Consider the following 16,723-nt stretch of genomic DNA (forward strand, 5'->3'; position numbering starts at 1 on the left):
TATATATGTATATATATATGTATATAACAGTGCTTTTACAGTATATTGGTGTTGTTTTGATGGAATGGCCGCTGTCCGATAGTAAACTTTTTTCAAGATGTCATGCTGTTTTGAATGACTCTCAGCTACTACAACATTTAGCTCCAGATCTGTCGAACTGACCGAGTTAGAGCCATTTTTGTGTTGGCACTTGTCGATTGGCTGCAGAGGACACCTTGCATTGGATTGACTCCAGACGTGAATCAGCTGCAGTTGTTTAATCGATGATTACTTTCTACAAGTTTCCCTAAAATCTGTGTGGTAGTTCATGAGAAACTTTGCTAACACACAGACAAGGTTGACTCCCAACAGTTAAGGGGAAGTTTTACACAAAATCCTGCGCAATAACGTTTGTCGTGCATGACTCAGCTACTAACAGCACATTTGAGCACATTTGTGAAGCTGATTCAATTATGGCCAATTTAGTGTTTCCTAATGTAATAGGCTGTGGTGGCCATCTTGAATTGGGTTGGCTCCAATAACAAACAAGTTGAAGATATACATCCAGTAATTATATACTAAATGTTTCATGAAAATCCATCCAGGGGTTAATGGGATATTTTGCTAACAGTGGTTGGCTCCAAATATTCATGAATAACAAAGTTCTTGCTCAGTATGTTAGTGCTCGGTCTCAGCTACAACCCCACTAAGTTTTAAATCAACATCTGTACAGTTGACGTTCCATTTATAGCTTTCTCTTGTGTTTTGTAAATTCAACATGAGATATTTTGTTAACAGACACTCACTAAAACTTTATTGTCTGCCGTTGTCTTTTGATAAACTCTGAAAATATTCAGTGTACACTTTCTGTGGAGCAGGAATGGGTCCGTACTCTCCCCTGACCAACCTCTGACCTTGACGTTTTGAGCACAGCGTGCCTCTGTTGCCACTCAAAATATTTGAAGCTCAGGTGAAGCTGCGCGACACGGACCGTCTCGCCTCCCGGTTGTTGTGACCTTGATCCAGCTGCTGATGGTGAGGATTTCTCCCACGATAATCCGTATAGATCTCAGTATGGCGTTCCAAACCGTCGATGGCGCTGTGTTGCTTGGGTGATCGTGTCCTCCTCCTGCTGTTCACCTCAGAAATGGAGCAGAAGTCACCGACACTGCACTTAATCCTTAAAATGCCATAGGACCCTGCACAAGGACTTACATTTTTAATCCGATTAGCTAACCTCCACTGAGCCCGAGTACAGGCAGCTACATTTATGTGCGACAGAAGAGTGTTTCAGATTTCTGATAGCATCAGTCGTATCACGCTTGCTAACGGGGAATTGTTGATAATGTGAAGCTTAAATCCTTTATGGTGGATGTGTGACAAAATCATAATCGGATAGATTTCTAATTTTACATCCTGAAAAGAAGTGCTCCACTGGAGGCTCTTTGGAACCATCAGATGGACTTGGATGATACGTGTGCGCTGACAGAAGGAGCTCTGTGAGGACTCATGAATCACCTCAGGTGATGTCACCTCATCGGGAGCTTCAGGTCTGTGGCAGAGATAAATATGGAGCTGCGGTCCAGTAAAGAAACAGGTCCACCAGATTTACTGGTTTTGCTCCTCATCCATGCCTGGAGCTAGATGTTCGTCACCACGCAACACACCCAGTTCCTCTGCAAACATTTCACAACTGTACAGTCCACCTGTTTACACCGCAGAGACTGATGCTGCAAGCATGAGCTCATGGTTAGAGCTGCCTATTTGTTGCAGTTCTGTGCAGACTGTTGTGCCGCACACGTGAAAAAACAAGATTCCTGCTAGATTTGTGGAGTTTAAAGAAAATGTTTTGGTAGGAAATGCATCAAAATCAAGCCCTTGCATGTCAGGAGTGTGTGCAGATCACCTGGATTGAAACAGATCATCTTATGTTGAGAAATGATGGAATTAAAGTTGTTTTGCTCAAACCTTGAAAATACTGTTTTGCACAGTCTCATGTCACAGAGTGTGTTCTGAAGTACTCTCAGCCACTACCACACCAAAGTGTAGAACACTGTCTGTAAAATTTGACTGGGTTATAGCCATTTTTTGTGTTTTTGAAGGCCAGTTGTTTGTGGTGACCAACTTGAACCAGACTGTCTCCAAATAGTAATGTAGTTGTAGCTATTAGGGGTGTAGCGGTGCACTAAAATCACATTTCGGTTCGGTTCAGTTTCAAGGAGGGCTTGGTTCGGTGAATTTTCGGTACATAAAAGGCCAAAATAAAGACTTATTGACTTGTTTATTTTGAAAATATGCCAAGTAAACAAGTTCAGTCATAACAGACTTCTTAGCTGGAGGTGACCTGGTGGATGAAGAAGACTCAGCTGCTGTCATCCTCAGACTGCAAACAACACAGAGATATAAAAAAATGGAGTTAATAAGATTATAATTTTAAATTAACAAAGTTAATTAGATGGCAATAATACAATAACAATACCTCTTGTTGCACGGTCATCATATGAGGTGGTTGAATATTCTCTCTCGCTCATCATCAGGGCAGGGCTTTAAATCTGGTCCAGGGTTTGTTGACAATATCAGTTTTAGCTTTTTCATAAAGTGCTGCTACAACTTTTTGGCTGAAGTGTTGACGTGATGGATGTCGTAGGCTGCGGGGCTCAAGTCTTTAATCATATGCTTAAAGTCGGCGCTTCAACAACAGAATACGGACGTAGATCCAGAGCTTTAAAAACTCCTACAGCTTGTGTTATTGCTTTGGACCGATCTGAATTACCTGATAAAGGTTGTTTAAATGCTGCGGTTATCGGTCTTTGAAACAAACTACGTTCACATTCGGATGATGTTGTTTCAAGAGCGTTAACAAGTTCGACGTGTTGCTGCTGCAGATCCACTCTCCGTGCAACAACGTCGACACACAGCTTTGGATTTGTTCACTTGTCTTTTAACAAGAAAGCCCCAACAGGAGACCACAACGAGATGGCTTGTTCGTTGCCTGCTAGGCTGCTAACGCTACGCGTGCTGCAAGATAATAGTGCCGTGCTGAAACATGCGTAGGAATTTTAGTTCCACAGCGCATAATCTCTCATTATTAACATTTAATGAGGGAAAAAAATAACCGAAATGGTACGCACGTGGACCGAACCGAACGTGCCGCACCGAAATGGTTCAATACACCCACATGTACCGTTCCACCACTACTAGCTATAGTTACTTTCTGGGAGTTTTATTAAAATTTGTCAAGCAGTTCTTGAGAAAATTTTCTAATGGACAGGCACAGGTAAAAGTATTATCACCCACGTTTCACATTCGGTGACAGATGATAATGTTTCTGTCTATTTTTTGTCATTTAACTTCATTTCCACAGATTAGTGTCCCTATGACTCTCTGAGAAAATAATAATAAAAAAAATTGGGACTAAACAAAGAAGGTTTTTTGTCCCTCAAGCAGTGAGTTCAATGATACTGTAGCTGCAGTAAAAAAAAGATGGAGAGAAGATTTTGAGAAGAACAATCTTCAGTGTGGTTGGAGAAGTGTCTTAAATCTATAAGAAAAGTCTAGAAATCTTACATGTGTTTTGTTGCCCAGATTTAACTTCTGATTTTGTGGAATGTCAGTTCTGCTGATTCTGATCATCTTTCTGCGAATCGTAATTGACATTGTGCAAAATAATTTCTCATTCGTCAAGACTCAGCATGCATCATCTCAGTCATCAAGGTCAGGGAAAACGTTTCACTTTTCATCACTTTGTCTTCTAGTTAAGTACAAACAACACAAAAATGTTTCTTTTAGTTTGCTGTGTAAAACTCTAAAACATCCATTATAGTGATATTTTCTGCAAACTTCCAGCAGCTTTTCTGTTCAAAGTCTTAAAATAAGAATCTCCAGGGTTTTTTAGACGGAGGATCCGTACAATTAAAATCCAGCTGAACAGGACTTTGCCCCTGATGTTTCTTGGGAAACTGATTTCTGACCAGGCGTTCAGATGGTTTTGTGTGTTTTATGATATCAGATGAAATAAATCAGATAACGTATGAGAATGGTCTTCTGCTTGTTATTTCATATTTCAGGATCAGTTCATGTATCAAACATCTGACAGCTCTATGCGTGACTAAAAAACAGCTGGGCATCCAAAGCCTGTTTTCAGTTTGTAATCGCTTTTTATTCAAATACCGCAGATACAAGTGAAAGATGGCAGAGGATTTATTTTTTTTTTTTTTTGCAGGCTCCTGACTATGCTTCAACATGTTTGAATTTTTATTCAGATTGATTTTGATAGCTCTAAAAACTCACGTCCTCCAGCTTCAGTAAAAACCCACCTCAGCAGAGCATGCCTTCTGTCACCCTGTTTGTATTTTAATATTCTGAAACTGGACTTTCATTTTAAGTCTGATCAGTTTGTCACAAGTGATGGCAAGTGAAGCTCAAACGTGTCTCATTCTGGTCATGAGTCAAAACCATCTGCACATCAAACATTAAAGGACCTATTTTTATGTACATTGCAGCAGAAGTGTGCCATATAACCTTGGAAGGCTCAACAAATGTTACAATAATGATATTTGTGACAAAATAACTCAAAAGACCTTCACTTTTTATACACTTTTTCCTCTTGTTTTTCCTGGAAATCTTCAGTAAAAGTGTAATGAAACTCTCTTGTCACATTAATTAATTGAAACTAACATTCTTTGAAGGAGTGCTTATCGCCCGACGCTTTGTATGTCAAAGTTTTAAGCATTGATCTTGCTGTAAGCTCAAAGTTTTTTTATTTACCGTATTTTCCGCTGTACGCGTCGCACTGCCCTATAAGTCGCATCAGTCCGTATTTGTCTAATAAAGTGTAAAAATCCATAAATATGTCGCTTCGCTGTATACATCGCATCTATTATGCGTCACCGCTGACAACCTGGAAATATGGGCCGGTGTTGTGCCAAAAATCGATGGGCTGCCAAATGGTGGCCGCGGGAGCGTGCGCAGGAGGACTTTAACAAGAATTTAACAAGATTAATACTTAAAAACGATTATTTGTTTGATCAAAATTATAGTAAATGTGTGTCTCAGTCTAACTTTTCTTAATAATTGCACTTTGATGATCAAATCAGCTGTATTTCAAAAGCCGATACGCGGAAGTAAATGCGTGCACGTGACGAGTCGCTGTGCAAATTTAACAAGATAAACGCCTAAAAACAATGATTTGTTTGCTTGAAATTATAGTAAATGTGTGTCTCATTCCAACCATTGCTTAATAAATGCACTTTGATGGTCAAATCAGCTGTATTTCAAAAGTATTCGCTGCCTCGGTGCTCCTGGGAGAGTGCAGAGGAAGGAAGAAAGGAAGGAGAAACGTCTCGTTTCTTTGAAATTTAACAAGTAAACCACCTAAACAATTATTTGTTTGCTTGAAATTATAGCAAAGGTGTGTCTCTGTCTAACTTTTACTTAATAAATGCAATTCAATGGTCAAATTAACTGCATTTCGCAGGGGCGGTGCAGCATGTTTGACAGTAGGTCCAAGCAGTGAGCAGAACAAAGGTGGGGAGGCTATGGCAGGCCGATTGTGTCATTAATGGGTGGTGAAGATTCTCAGTCATCCAGGACATGGTAAATTCAAAAAAGTTCAAGAAAAAACAAAGTATATAGTATAATAAATAAAGTCCAGTTGTTTTTGTCTTGGAACTTTCTTGAATTTGTCATTATAGCCATGTTTACCTATTACATGATACAACGGCATGCCTTACTGCTACTACTTCTCTGCTGCCATCACGCGGCTGACAGTGGTACTGCTCTTTTTTCAGTCAGAATGAATGAAAACCGTCATATCTCAGCAAAAAAAAATTATAAATAAATTTATAAATATGGGAAAAAAATCCTTAAATATGTTGCTTTAACCTATAAGTCGTATACATTAAATTAAGGGCATGAAAATTATGCAGAAAACTACAACTTGTAGGACGGAAAATATGGTACTTGTGTTTTTTTTTTAAACAAACCCTGGCAAAATAACACCAGCTATTATATGAAACCAAATGTTGATATTTACAAAGGTTTTAGCCCATATTTAGTCAATATTTAATTAAATTTTAGCATTTGGCAATGTTCAACCCCAAAATATGGTAAATGGACTGTACTTATATATCGCCTTTTCATATCTTATCAAGATACTCAAAGCGCTTTACAACACAATCCGTGTTCTCATTTACCCATTCATACAGCACTCTAACAGATCTATACAAAGCTAATTGAACAAATCATTATAAAGAGACTAATCAGAGCTTTAGATCACATTCATACACCGATGGGACACACATCAGAGGCGATGAGGGGGGTTCCTCTAAAAATAATCCTCTATAATTATGTTAATAAAATTAGCACCGATTTTATTTTCCTTTTTTTTCTTCCAAAAATAAACAGTGAAAACCTGCGCTCCTGAAACGTGTCATCACTCTATGTTTTCTCTACTTAACTTTACTTTTAGATGGTTTTAGTTCAAAACTTTGGCATGAAAGGCAGCAGCGTTTCAAGCATTCATTCTAGGAACTCTAGGCCTTTAATTTTATTTACATGTGGGACGTCTCACGATAAATGTGGAACTTCTGTGAGGTTGACCGCCGTGTCAGAACTGACACGCTGCTATTTGAAATCACTAATTTATCACCTGTTGTTTGCTTGTGAGTAAATAAATCCTCCCGTTGTGGCACAGATAATGGATCCTTTGCAAACAGCAGCTTTTGTGAGCCTGACAGTTTTTTAAGTATATGTAGTTAAGAACTCAAACCAAAGATGTCTGAAGGGATAATTACTGTTTTAGACAAAATGTGCGCTCAACAGCATTTTCATTTCAAACATAAAACTTATTTAGTTTGGTTTTTTTCTGAGAAATCTAATTAGTCTTTTTTTTTTCGTCTGGCTTTTCAAACTAAATGGAACAAATTTATTTTGTACACAAGATGTAAAGTCAAGGCTAACACAGAGAAGCTGTCTTACCAAAGTAGATAAACATGTCATGACATTTAAACAGCCAGGAGGAATGCCTTTAAGAATTTATTCAAATATTCATTTTCTGTACCCACTTTGTCCTGTTGTTCACACAGAAGCCCGACTCTGGGTACATCCTGGACAGATCACCACCAGTAAGAGTTTCTAAGTAAAGAGAGAGTACATTGTGCAAGGGAACGTTGGTCAAGGTTTATGGATGTTTTTACAATATAGCTGAGAATATTAACCGCCCATGAACCATGTGTTTGAGTTACAAGTTCTTCTCTCAGGGAGAGCGGATTTGATCCTGCATGTTGTCTTTGTTGTCATCACTCTTTGTTAAAACCAGGTCTCTCTTGTAAATGAGTCCTCAAGGCTCAATGAGACTAACCGGTTTAAATAAAGGTTGAATGAATGTGCAGCTGGACCAGTCTGCATGTGAGCCACGAGCTGATAAGTGTATAAAAACAAACCTCGCACACTGGCGGTGGCAGCTTCTCGTAACTGTCTCCATGCATGTAAAACTGACATCAGTGTGACCTGCTGTGAGAGTCTGCCCGTGCAAGTAAAACCAGTTAAAAATCTTATGTCATTGAATATGGCCTCTTTGAGTAAGTGAGGTGAATAGAGGATATTTTTATCCAACAAACTGACAGTGTGTATAAATATTTTACGGGTACAAAATGCATCACAAGCACGTGGAGCTTACATCTTGACCGTGACGTCTTGGGGCTGTGGTAGCGTGGTGGGCAGTGCCGCGGTCTTGTAATCGTGAGGTTGCTTCAGGAAGGACATCTGGCGGAAAACAATTGACAAATCTTTCATGCGAGTTGGCGACGCCTGAAGCAGGGAGCACTGCAGCCGGAAAAAAAAAATTACTATTCTGACCGTGACGTCTTACGAACATGCTCAAGTTTGTGCATAATGTTTTTTCTAATTAGTTGATCTTAGTGTAACTCTTGACATGAAAGGTGGGGGGGTGAGAGGTATCCTTTCTGATCAGTTTTCATGAAACAGCTGTTGAAACTGTTAAAGGGATTGTTATTACCACTGGGGTTAGATTAAATGTACGTTCCCCACTCTTTCACCTAATATAAAACACGTTTACATTCAGTTTGGTTAAAGTCATGTACCGGTAGACTTTTAGAATTGTTTTCCACACACGTATTTTCTTACTTGGCATGCTGTTAACAAAAGGTTTCTGTGGCTCTGGAGATTATCATCTTATCCATAAATCACATCTGTGATCGCTCTCCTTGCAGAGTCAAACCTGATTGCAGGTGGTGATTCAGAGATAATTGCTGTCCCTGCTCCCTGTTTTGATGGTCTGACCTGATCGAGGGTCAGTCGAGGCTTTTATAAGCTAAAATTAGATGAATTATTTTAATTCACTCGCATCCTGCCACAGTTCCCCCCTCCCCCTCCCCCTTTAAATTTTGTAATCTTCTCTCCACTAATGTCGAAGTAGGGGTTTGAACCTGAATTAAGAGATAAAGCTCATGCTGATCTAATTTAGTTCCTTTTTGCACTATTAGCTCTGAACTTTAAAGTTAACTCTCTGATTTATTGGAGGCTTATAAGGACTTATTAGCTAGAACACAGTTTTCGGAGCCACATACAGTATCATCATCATCTCTGGCTGTCCAGGCAGAAAGTGTCAAACACAAGGATTTTAGACACCCTGCTGGGGAAGAGTTGGCTCAAGCAAAAACATGCATGTTTACCCATTGGAAAAGCCCTTCCTTCTTAGTGCTCTTTAGTGGTCACACATGAAGCACTTTATTACATGACATCTGATATAACATATTAAAAAAACAGTACAAAATAAAAGGAAACTGCAATAATAAATAAATTTGTAGAAAATCCTACTAACCTTATTAGATAATGTTCTTTGGACTACAAATAAAAACGCCCATCAAAAGTTAACGGGTGAGTTCAGATCTTTTGTGCAGGTATCGTGGAAGGAACAGTTAATATCTTACCTGTTCTAGATAGCGCTTTGATTAATTCTGGCTGGACTGACAGGTTAACAGCAAGTCAGGGAAAGACCAAGACCAGAGCAGATTTCTCCCCCCTATAAAAACAACTTGAGTTTTAAAGTTTTTTTGAAACATTTATGTAAAAAGAAAATACATAAATTGCTTTGAGTTTTCAGTAATGTGTTTTTTATATTCCCCAGAAGAAATATTTAGGGTTGTGGGGTCAAATCTAGATGCAAGATTCTGAATTGATTTTCAAATGTGCTGCCACTTTAAGACGCTCAGCAGCTGCAGTGCGGTGCTGTTTGTCCAAGTAGGGTTACCGTAGCTTCCTGTAGTAGAAACATGTGGCACTGAACTGTTTACAGTTAATAATGCTCATGCTCAAAATCCAAACTTTGCAATGCATTGCAGTCTAGAGACAGTAGTATCATGCTTACTTCTGGTTTGTGGAAATACACTTAGTCCAAACAGTGTTCATATAGTTTCAGTTGTGCTCTGCAGTCATTCGGACATGTGACAACATTTCATGTCACTCTCACAAGATAAAATACTGATACAACTAATTTGTAAAAGTTGCAAAGGACCAAAACAATAGAGATGAACGCAGACAGGAAATAGCCATAGTGTGTGGTGCACAATTTTATGAATGAGCATTTGTAACTTTAAAATGATCAACTAAAACTGTCTGGGCTCACATCGTTTTTCATCTTTTCTTTGCCCAACCCAAAAATCACTTCTGTTAATATTATTGTTTTCAAAACAGGACTGTTTTAGTGACGACTTTGAAATTTTTGATTTGCGTATACATTTTAGTGACATGTTAGCTTCTCAGTGGCATTTTCAATATGAAGTTAGCATCTATGCTAACTGTTAATCAGCAGCTTGTGATTAGTTTAGTTTTTTTTTAATGCATTAAACGGTGCACTTCTTATCAAGCATCAAAATATATAAATCTGTGTTTTTTATGTAAAATATTCCTTTAAGGTTTGGATAATCCAAATGCATTGAAAATAGTTTTATAATCACATTGCAGCCATTCTTCTCAACTATCCCTACAAAGTTTGTTGACTAATTTTGTTAAATTACTTTTCACTGCAGTCGGTCGTTCTGTTTTTGCAGTCAACGTGTTCCTCTTCAGCTGGTTAACTTCTGGTCACGTTGACTCATTCAGCACCGCTTAAATGACAACACAGGGAGCAGCCTGTTTTAAGAGCCTTGTTTTATTAAAAAAAAAAAATCTCAGTAACTGGCACCAATTTATTCATTATAATCTGGTGCCAGTATATGTAAACTTCTGCTCTTTTCAGTGAGATGATTTTTATTGGTTTGTAGTTAAGTCTGAACATTTGGCTCAGTCTAAATGAACTTGGCTTGGTTAAAAAGAAAATGATGTCTGCTAGCTTTTTGTTACATCAGACTGCAGCTGCAGCGTGGCCTACCTCATTACTGACTTTTATTGTATTTTTCCCGTTTCATATTAGAGGTTTTTCAAGCTGAGAATGAGATGGAAAATAGTCTGAATAAAAAATATTTGCAATTTTCTTGTATTTTGCATTAGTTCAGATGAGATTTTTCATGTTATATATTTTTTGTTAGTTTTCTCAAGTTCCTAGCTTAAAAAAAACACATGGTATTTGTCACTATTTTCCACTGAACAGACATTACCGGTAGATTCTCATTGCATTGTGTTAGCGTTGATGAGCTGCCAGCTGCTGCTCAGATTGCTCAGCTCTGGTGTTCTTTAATTGTTGCCTAATCTACTTTTATGCTAAATCATTTAGAGTGAATCAGGCTGACTTTGATGTAACATTAGTATGCGCACGAATCTGAATTTGAGCCAATAGAGCTTTGCTAAAGTTTACACGAGCGGCTGCAAGCTCTGCAGTTGAAGTCTGAAAAGGCGAGTGCATCTCTCAGAGTGGCACAGACGAGCTGGGACACCTTTAAGTTAAAAGTGTGTAGCGTCGAATCGTCTTCATGGTGGCTCCGCCCACCGGCTCAGCGTCTTGCTGTCACCAGGCCCAGACGCCGTGTCAAGTTGGTGAATGGCCTATTGTCACTCCTGGCATGACTGAAGGCAGTTGCTGCTTATTTCAGTGTGATATCCTGGTGATTCATGCGATTGTCTGGATTTGAGAGAATCCTTTCCGACATGCATCTCTTTAAATTACGAATGAGAAAACAAGACAAAAGGTTATTAGTTTAATTTGCAGGAGTTTTTTTTTTTTCCTCAACGACTCTAGAAAGAATCTCACGATTCACCAAATTAAACTTAACTGTGGGCACGTACACAGATGACTGCAGGCACCTTGGATGAATGTAATTAGGTCATCATACCATAGCAGCATCCTCAGTGTATCCTGATATCTAACAGCTCATGAGCTAACCCAAACACTGATTCTGTATGGAGATGATTTTCCATGCGTTTGAGGAAGATTTTGGAGGGATCTTCTGATGAAGGAGTCATCGACACAAATGTGTAGTTGCTCACATTTAGTGACCTGTCAAGATATTCATATTCCGACTGAGCTGTTATGAGCTGAGCCCGTTCAAGCACGCTGTGAAATCTGGCCTGCAGTAACGAGCATTATCACCATGCAAGTCAGGGCAGAGCTCTGCTCATAGTTTCTCTATCTTTCTGCCAAAATGAGTGGCTGTGTGTGCTGTTGCAGCTCTCTCAAGTCATGACAAAGACCTTTGCTACAGTATTGTTTGCCAAGGTTTTTCTTTTGCAACATCTTTCTGGTTTGGTTTGTGTATGTATGTTTGTGCTCACACATGTGGTATGAACGTTCCCTCCCATAAATGTCGACGTTAAAAAGCCAAAAGTAGGTGTTGCTTTAGTGAAGCCTGTAGGTTAAATGGAAACTGCACAAGGACGGCTCAGGTGTGCCACTTGGCTGGAGCATAGCTATTGATCTAAGTCCACACTTGTGTGATGACTGAGGCTGAAGTGCCATCGGGCGTGTAGCTCACCTGTGCAGCTACCTGCTCCAGCACAGTCCCTGCAGAGGTGCTTTAAACACAGCCTCAAGGCAGCAGATTCAATTAAAAATAGTCAAAATGCTTTTGAGGTTTGACTCACGTGTGCTTGCTGCACAAACTCTCGGGCTGCTGTTTGAAACAGCAGTGAGACGAAGAATAAATCAAAGCTCCGGATCCTCTCTGGTGCGGGTTTAAATCCTGCTACGACAAGGGTGAATTGGCTTCATTTTCCTGGGAGGAACTGCAAACCTTTCAAGCAGAACTTTTTTTTTCACAAACAGACCCGCTCCTCTGTGCCGAAAGTGATTGAGGAGGGATTTCTTTCTTTAATCCAGTGGTTCTTGAGAGGGAACAAAGCTTGTCAGTCAAAACTGTCAGCTTACTAGCATTTTTCCCTAAATTTTTGTTGTTGCTTCTCTATATAAAGTGACCGCTTCTTTGCTTTGTTCCCCAGCAATCTACAATTATGATCCCCGTGGCGTGCAGGAGCTGTGTCTACAGGTGGGGGACACGGTGCACATACTTGAGAAATTGGAAGGTGAGTTTGAGAACACGACAGGCCGCGGCACATCCCCCTTGTCTTCTCCAAAGCACGCCGACACAGCAGCTTAAATAAGATGTTGAGCTAACTGGCGCACGGTGTGCTGTGCATAATAATGTAAAATGTCCACCTCCTTGTCGTCACTCCAATCTTGTCCAGTTCTCTTTATCCTCTCTGCCTTTTCCCACTTATCTTTTTATATCCTCAGGCTGGTATAGGGGCTACACGCTCAGAAAGAAATCGCAGAAGGTATGAGCATCACTTGAGATTTATTTTGCTATAACATATGCTATGATGTGTATGTATGTACTGAGACTTCTTGATTGTTTCCTCAGGGCATTTTCCCAGCTTCCTACATCCACTTAAAGGAGGCCACGGTTGAGGGAACAGGGTGAGATCACATCTCAGTATACATTTCATTCTGGATGATAATCCACTTTGCTTTTGGTTTGCCATTTGCCAATAACATTGTGCTACACTTGTAATTATAAGTAAGAATTCAGTAATGCTGTTTTTTGGCAGTGTGGGGCAACCATCCAACTATTTCCAAAGTATAGAAACGCACTTCCAGATTATATAGCATGATCTGTGAGCGATGAGCCACTTTTCCCAATATCTCATTACTCCTCTCTTCTTTGGGCTTGTAGCCAACAGGAAACAATTATTCCAGCAGATTTACCCCTTGTGCAGGAGATAGGGGCTACCCTGAGGGAATGGGTGCAGATATGGCACGAGCTCTACGTGGTACGTGTAGATTACTTCTCTGGATTTACTACTGTTGCCAGTCCACTCAGTTCTGCACACCTCTCACTGCTGAGATACTTATTTCATCTACTTTTTTGTTAAAAAGCTGCCTCGCTGTTCATTCCTCGGAAGGAAGAATTATTTACAACAAAGTGTGTTTATCTGACAGGCGAACAAGATACCCCAGTTCAGGAGTGTGCGGCAGATGGCCTACAGCCTCATCGAATATCGATCTCAGATAGTGTCAGGAACGCTACCAAAGGACGACCTTGTGGAACTGAAAAAGAAAGTCACAGCAAAGATTGATTATGGGAACAGGTAGGAGTCCTGCTCTGCAATGAAATACTCGCTATTGTAAACATGCTTGTAAAATTTTATGTGCTTGACTTACATCTCTGGGATTGCTTTTTTCACTTGATGCTGTCTGATCGTGTGTGCTGCTCAGGATATTAGGGTTGGACCTGGTGGTGCGAGATGAAGCAGGTAATACTCTGGATCCTGACCGGACCAGCACCGTCAGTCTGTTTCGGGCGCATGAGACGGCCTCCCGTAGCGTTGACGACAGGATACAGGAAGAGAAGGCATGATTCTTCATGATGTGTTCAATGCCGTCCGTCACTTGTTTTCTGTTGTCGATCTTCTCTTCACTGACTTTTGTTCAAGCAGACACGACTTCAAAACCTGGAAATGAGGCGTCAGACCCTGTTCAGCTCGGTGCATACATACAGTCTCCTCATGAGCCTCAAAAACTTTGTGTGCAACATCGGAGAAGATGCTGAGCTGCTCATGTCTCTGTATGACCCGGACCAGTCGGAATTCATCAGGTCTGCAAGCACAAGATAAGAAGATAGTAATGTGAAATTATAAGACACAAGTTCCAGACATTTGCCCCTTCAAATATAAACAAAAAAAGTTTAATTGTTGAAAAACCTTTTCAGCTTTCGATCAAAAGAATAGCTCACCATATAGTGAATCGTTTTTATTAACTACTAGACTACATCAAATACATACATTAAAATTACATACAGTACATATTATAATGGATGTAAGAATATGTGCATTGTTTATTACACCGTGTTGCACGAAATAGCCACAGCTGCTGTTAAACCAAATCTACCACTACTATTATTAGGTGTCCAAAGTCATTGCCAACTTAAAATCTTTACAAATGTCACAATGTTATAATTTTTGTGGGCCCCAATAAGTTAGAAAAGGTTCTTATAAGAGCATTTATGATTTGCTTTGGGGAGTGACGTTCTTTTCTTTTGCAAATAATCTACAGGAGATACATATTTCACTTAATCTAACAAGCTTAAGTCAAGTCCTCTGGACTGATTCTTTGTTGAGACGTTTCATCTTTTATCCAAAATACTTCTTGATGAAGATGCTTGATAATGCTAGACTATTATAATTGATATGCTTGATGCTGAGAAGATGCTTCAGCGCCTCAGGCTGAAGAAGCAAGCGGATAAAAGACGAAACGTTTCAACAAAGAAGTATCCGTGCAGAGGACCTGACTAAACCTTGTTAGATTCATCTACCTGGATTATTGAGCAGCATCAGGACATATTTCACCTAACTTCAGAAAAAAACCTAGCCAATTATTCTCTAAAAGTTACTTCTTTTATTTGTTGTGCTTTGCATCATATGACTTATTGAGTCGATCCATAAATGTGTTTCTCTGTTGGAGATGGAAAATTCATATTTATTGTTGAATCATTCATTAACGGAAGTAGACATGTTGAACCCCCACCAGTTATATAATTTGCTCATATAAGCAACAGTTTTTAACATTTTCTTTAAAAATCTAAAGGAAACACACGGGAATGGACTCCCAGGGTTTAAAGAAATATGAGACCAAGAAGTGCTTTCACACTAAAATCTGACCCTCTTGAATTAGCTGGATGACAACAGCGTTGTCACTCTCTCCAGTTTGTCTCGGTGTTCTCCTGTTTGCTGTCTCAGAAGTAAATCAGTGGCGGATTAAGTTCAGTGTTTCCGTTCCACCTCTGTGCTTCAACACACGATACAGATGTGCAACATCAGGCCCGGCTTCAGAGGTGCTGTGTGGAAAAAAGAGCCACAGATGAATGACTTTCTTTGTAATCCTGTTGGGTTTTGACAATGCTTTTATTTGGACTTTTTGAAACTGCATCAACTTGTACAAGAAAAAAAAAAGTCATAATACTGTGTATTTTTAAAAACCGAAACTTTTCAAGCTAAACTGCTTCAAACTTCTGAGATTTTCAGAAAGTGAAAGCAATAATTACAAATGTGCTTATTTCTACATAAGGGTTAAAAACAAACAAGTTGTTTAGTTATGAATTTTAACTGTGTGAAACAATTTGAGAAGAGTATGACCTAAGATTCACTTTTTTCTCATCTGTAATACAGACTATCAGAGATTAGAGCAGGGGTGTCCAAACTTTTTCATATGCAGACCAAAACTGTCAGTACAGTATTAAAGTACTCGTGAGCCACAAAAGTTAGAATTTAAGATAATAAAATAGGTGCTCATATTATTTGTAAATTATTATTATTTTTTTACACTCAACATTTACAGTAAAACAATATACAGTAGTCCCTCACTTCCATGCGTTTTGTTTTTCACGGAGATGGGCTACAACTGTCTGGTTCCTCGGTCCTCTCTTCTGGTGAAAGTAAAGTGTGCTTTTCATTTGGAAATCAAGGTCCAAGGGTTTGAAGGAAGAAGGATGAGGAACAGAGCCCATACTGCTTGAGGTCCGGTGTGAAATATCCACAGTCAGTCATGATTTGGTGTGCAATGTCCAGTGCAGGTGTTGGTAAACTCTGCTTTCTTAAATCCAAGGTCACTGCAACAGTCCACCAGAATATTTTAGAGGACTTCATGATTCCTTCTGCTGAGGATCTGTATGGAGATGCAGATTTCATCTTCCAGCAGGACCTGGCCCCTGCCCATGCTGCCAGAAGCACCAAAACCTGGTTTCATGTCCATACCACAGTGCTTGACTGGCCAGACAACTCACTGGTCCTAAACCCTCTTGAGAATCTATGGAGTATTCTAAAGAGGAACATGAGGGGCACCAGACCCAACAACAAAGAAGAGCTGACAGCATCAAGGAAATCTGGGCTTCCATAACTCCCAGTCAATCCACAGGCTGACTGCCTCAATGACACGTCACATCGAGACAGTGATTAAGGCAAAGAGATCCTCAACCAAGTATTGAAGATTGACATATCGTTTTGGAAGTACCATTGTTTGATTGATTTGCTGTGATCCTAATTTATTTCTTTTTTTCTGCAAAAACTGAGTAGTGTAGACTGATGTCTTCACAGTATTTTCATTTTTTGAAATCCTGTTTTTTTGGGTTTCATGAGCTGGAAGCCCAAATTATGTAAAAATAAACAAATAAATACTTAAAATTATTTAAATTATGGGCCCTGAATCTATCATCTGTTAAAGATTAACTTTTTGAATGGAATTATGGAAGTTAAACAACTTTTCCATGATATTCAAATTTTTTGGAAAGGGTCTGTGTAT

At 39.4% G+C, this 16,723-nt stretch overlaps 1 protein-coding gene across 1 annotated transcript in view; it reads left to right on the top strand.

The window, feature by feature from the left end:
• dock5 (dedicator of cytokinesis 5) overlaps positions 1-16,723 on the top strand; it is a 61,155-nt gene that overhangs the window by 1,530 nt on the left and 42,902 nt on the right. The window contains exons 2-8 of the mRNA XM_037680705.1: positions 12,370-12,453; positions 12,665-12,705; positions 12,792-12,847; positions 13,104-13,200; positions 13,370-13,518; positions 13,646-13,781; positions 13,867-14,024. Of these exons, the coding sequence (XP_037536633.1) occupies positions 12,370-12,453; positions 12,665-12,705; positions 12,792-12,847; positions 13,104-13,200; positions 13,370-13,518; positions 13,646-13,781; positions 13,867-14,024 (721 nt within the window). The remainder of the gene's footprint in view (positions 1-12,369; positions 12,454-12,664; positions 12,706-12,791; positions 12,848-13,103; positions 13,201-13,369; positions 13,519-13,645; positions 13,782-13,866; positions 14,025-16,723) is intronic.

The sequence above is a fragment of the Nematolebias whitei genome, chromosome 8 (genome assembly GCF_014905685.2).
Source record: "Nematolebias whitei isolate Nwh7 chromosome 8, NemWhi1, whole genome shotgun sequence".
Classification (NCBI taxonomy): Eukaryota; Metazoa; Chordata; class Actinopteri; order Cyprinodontiformes; family Rivulidae; genus Nematolebias; species Nematolebias whitei.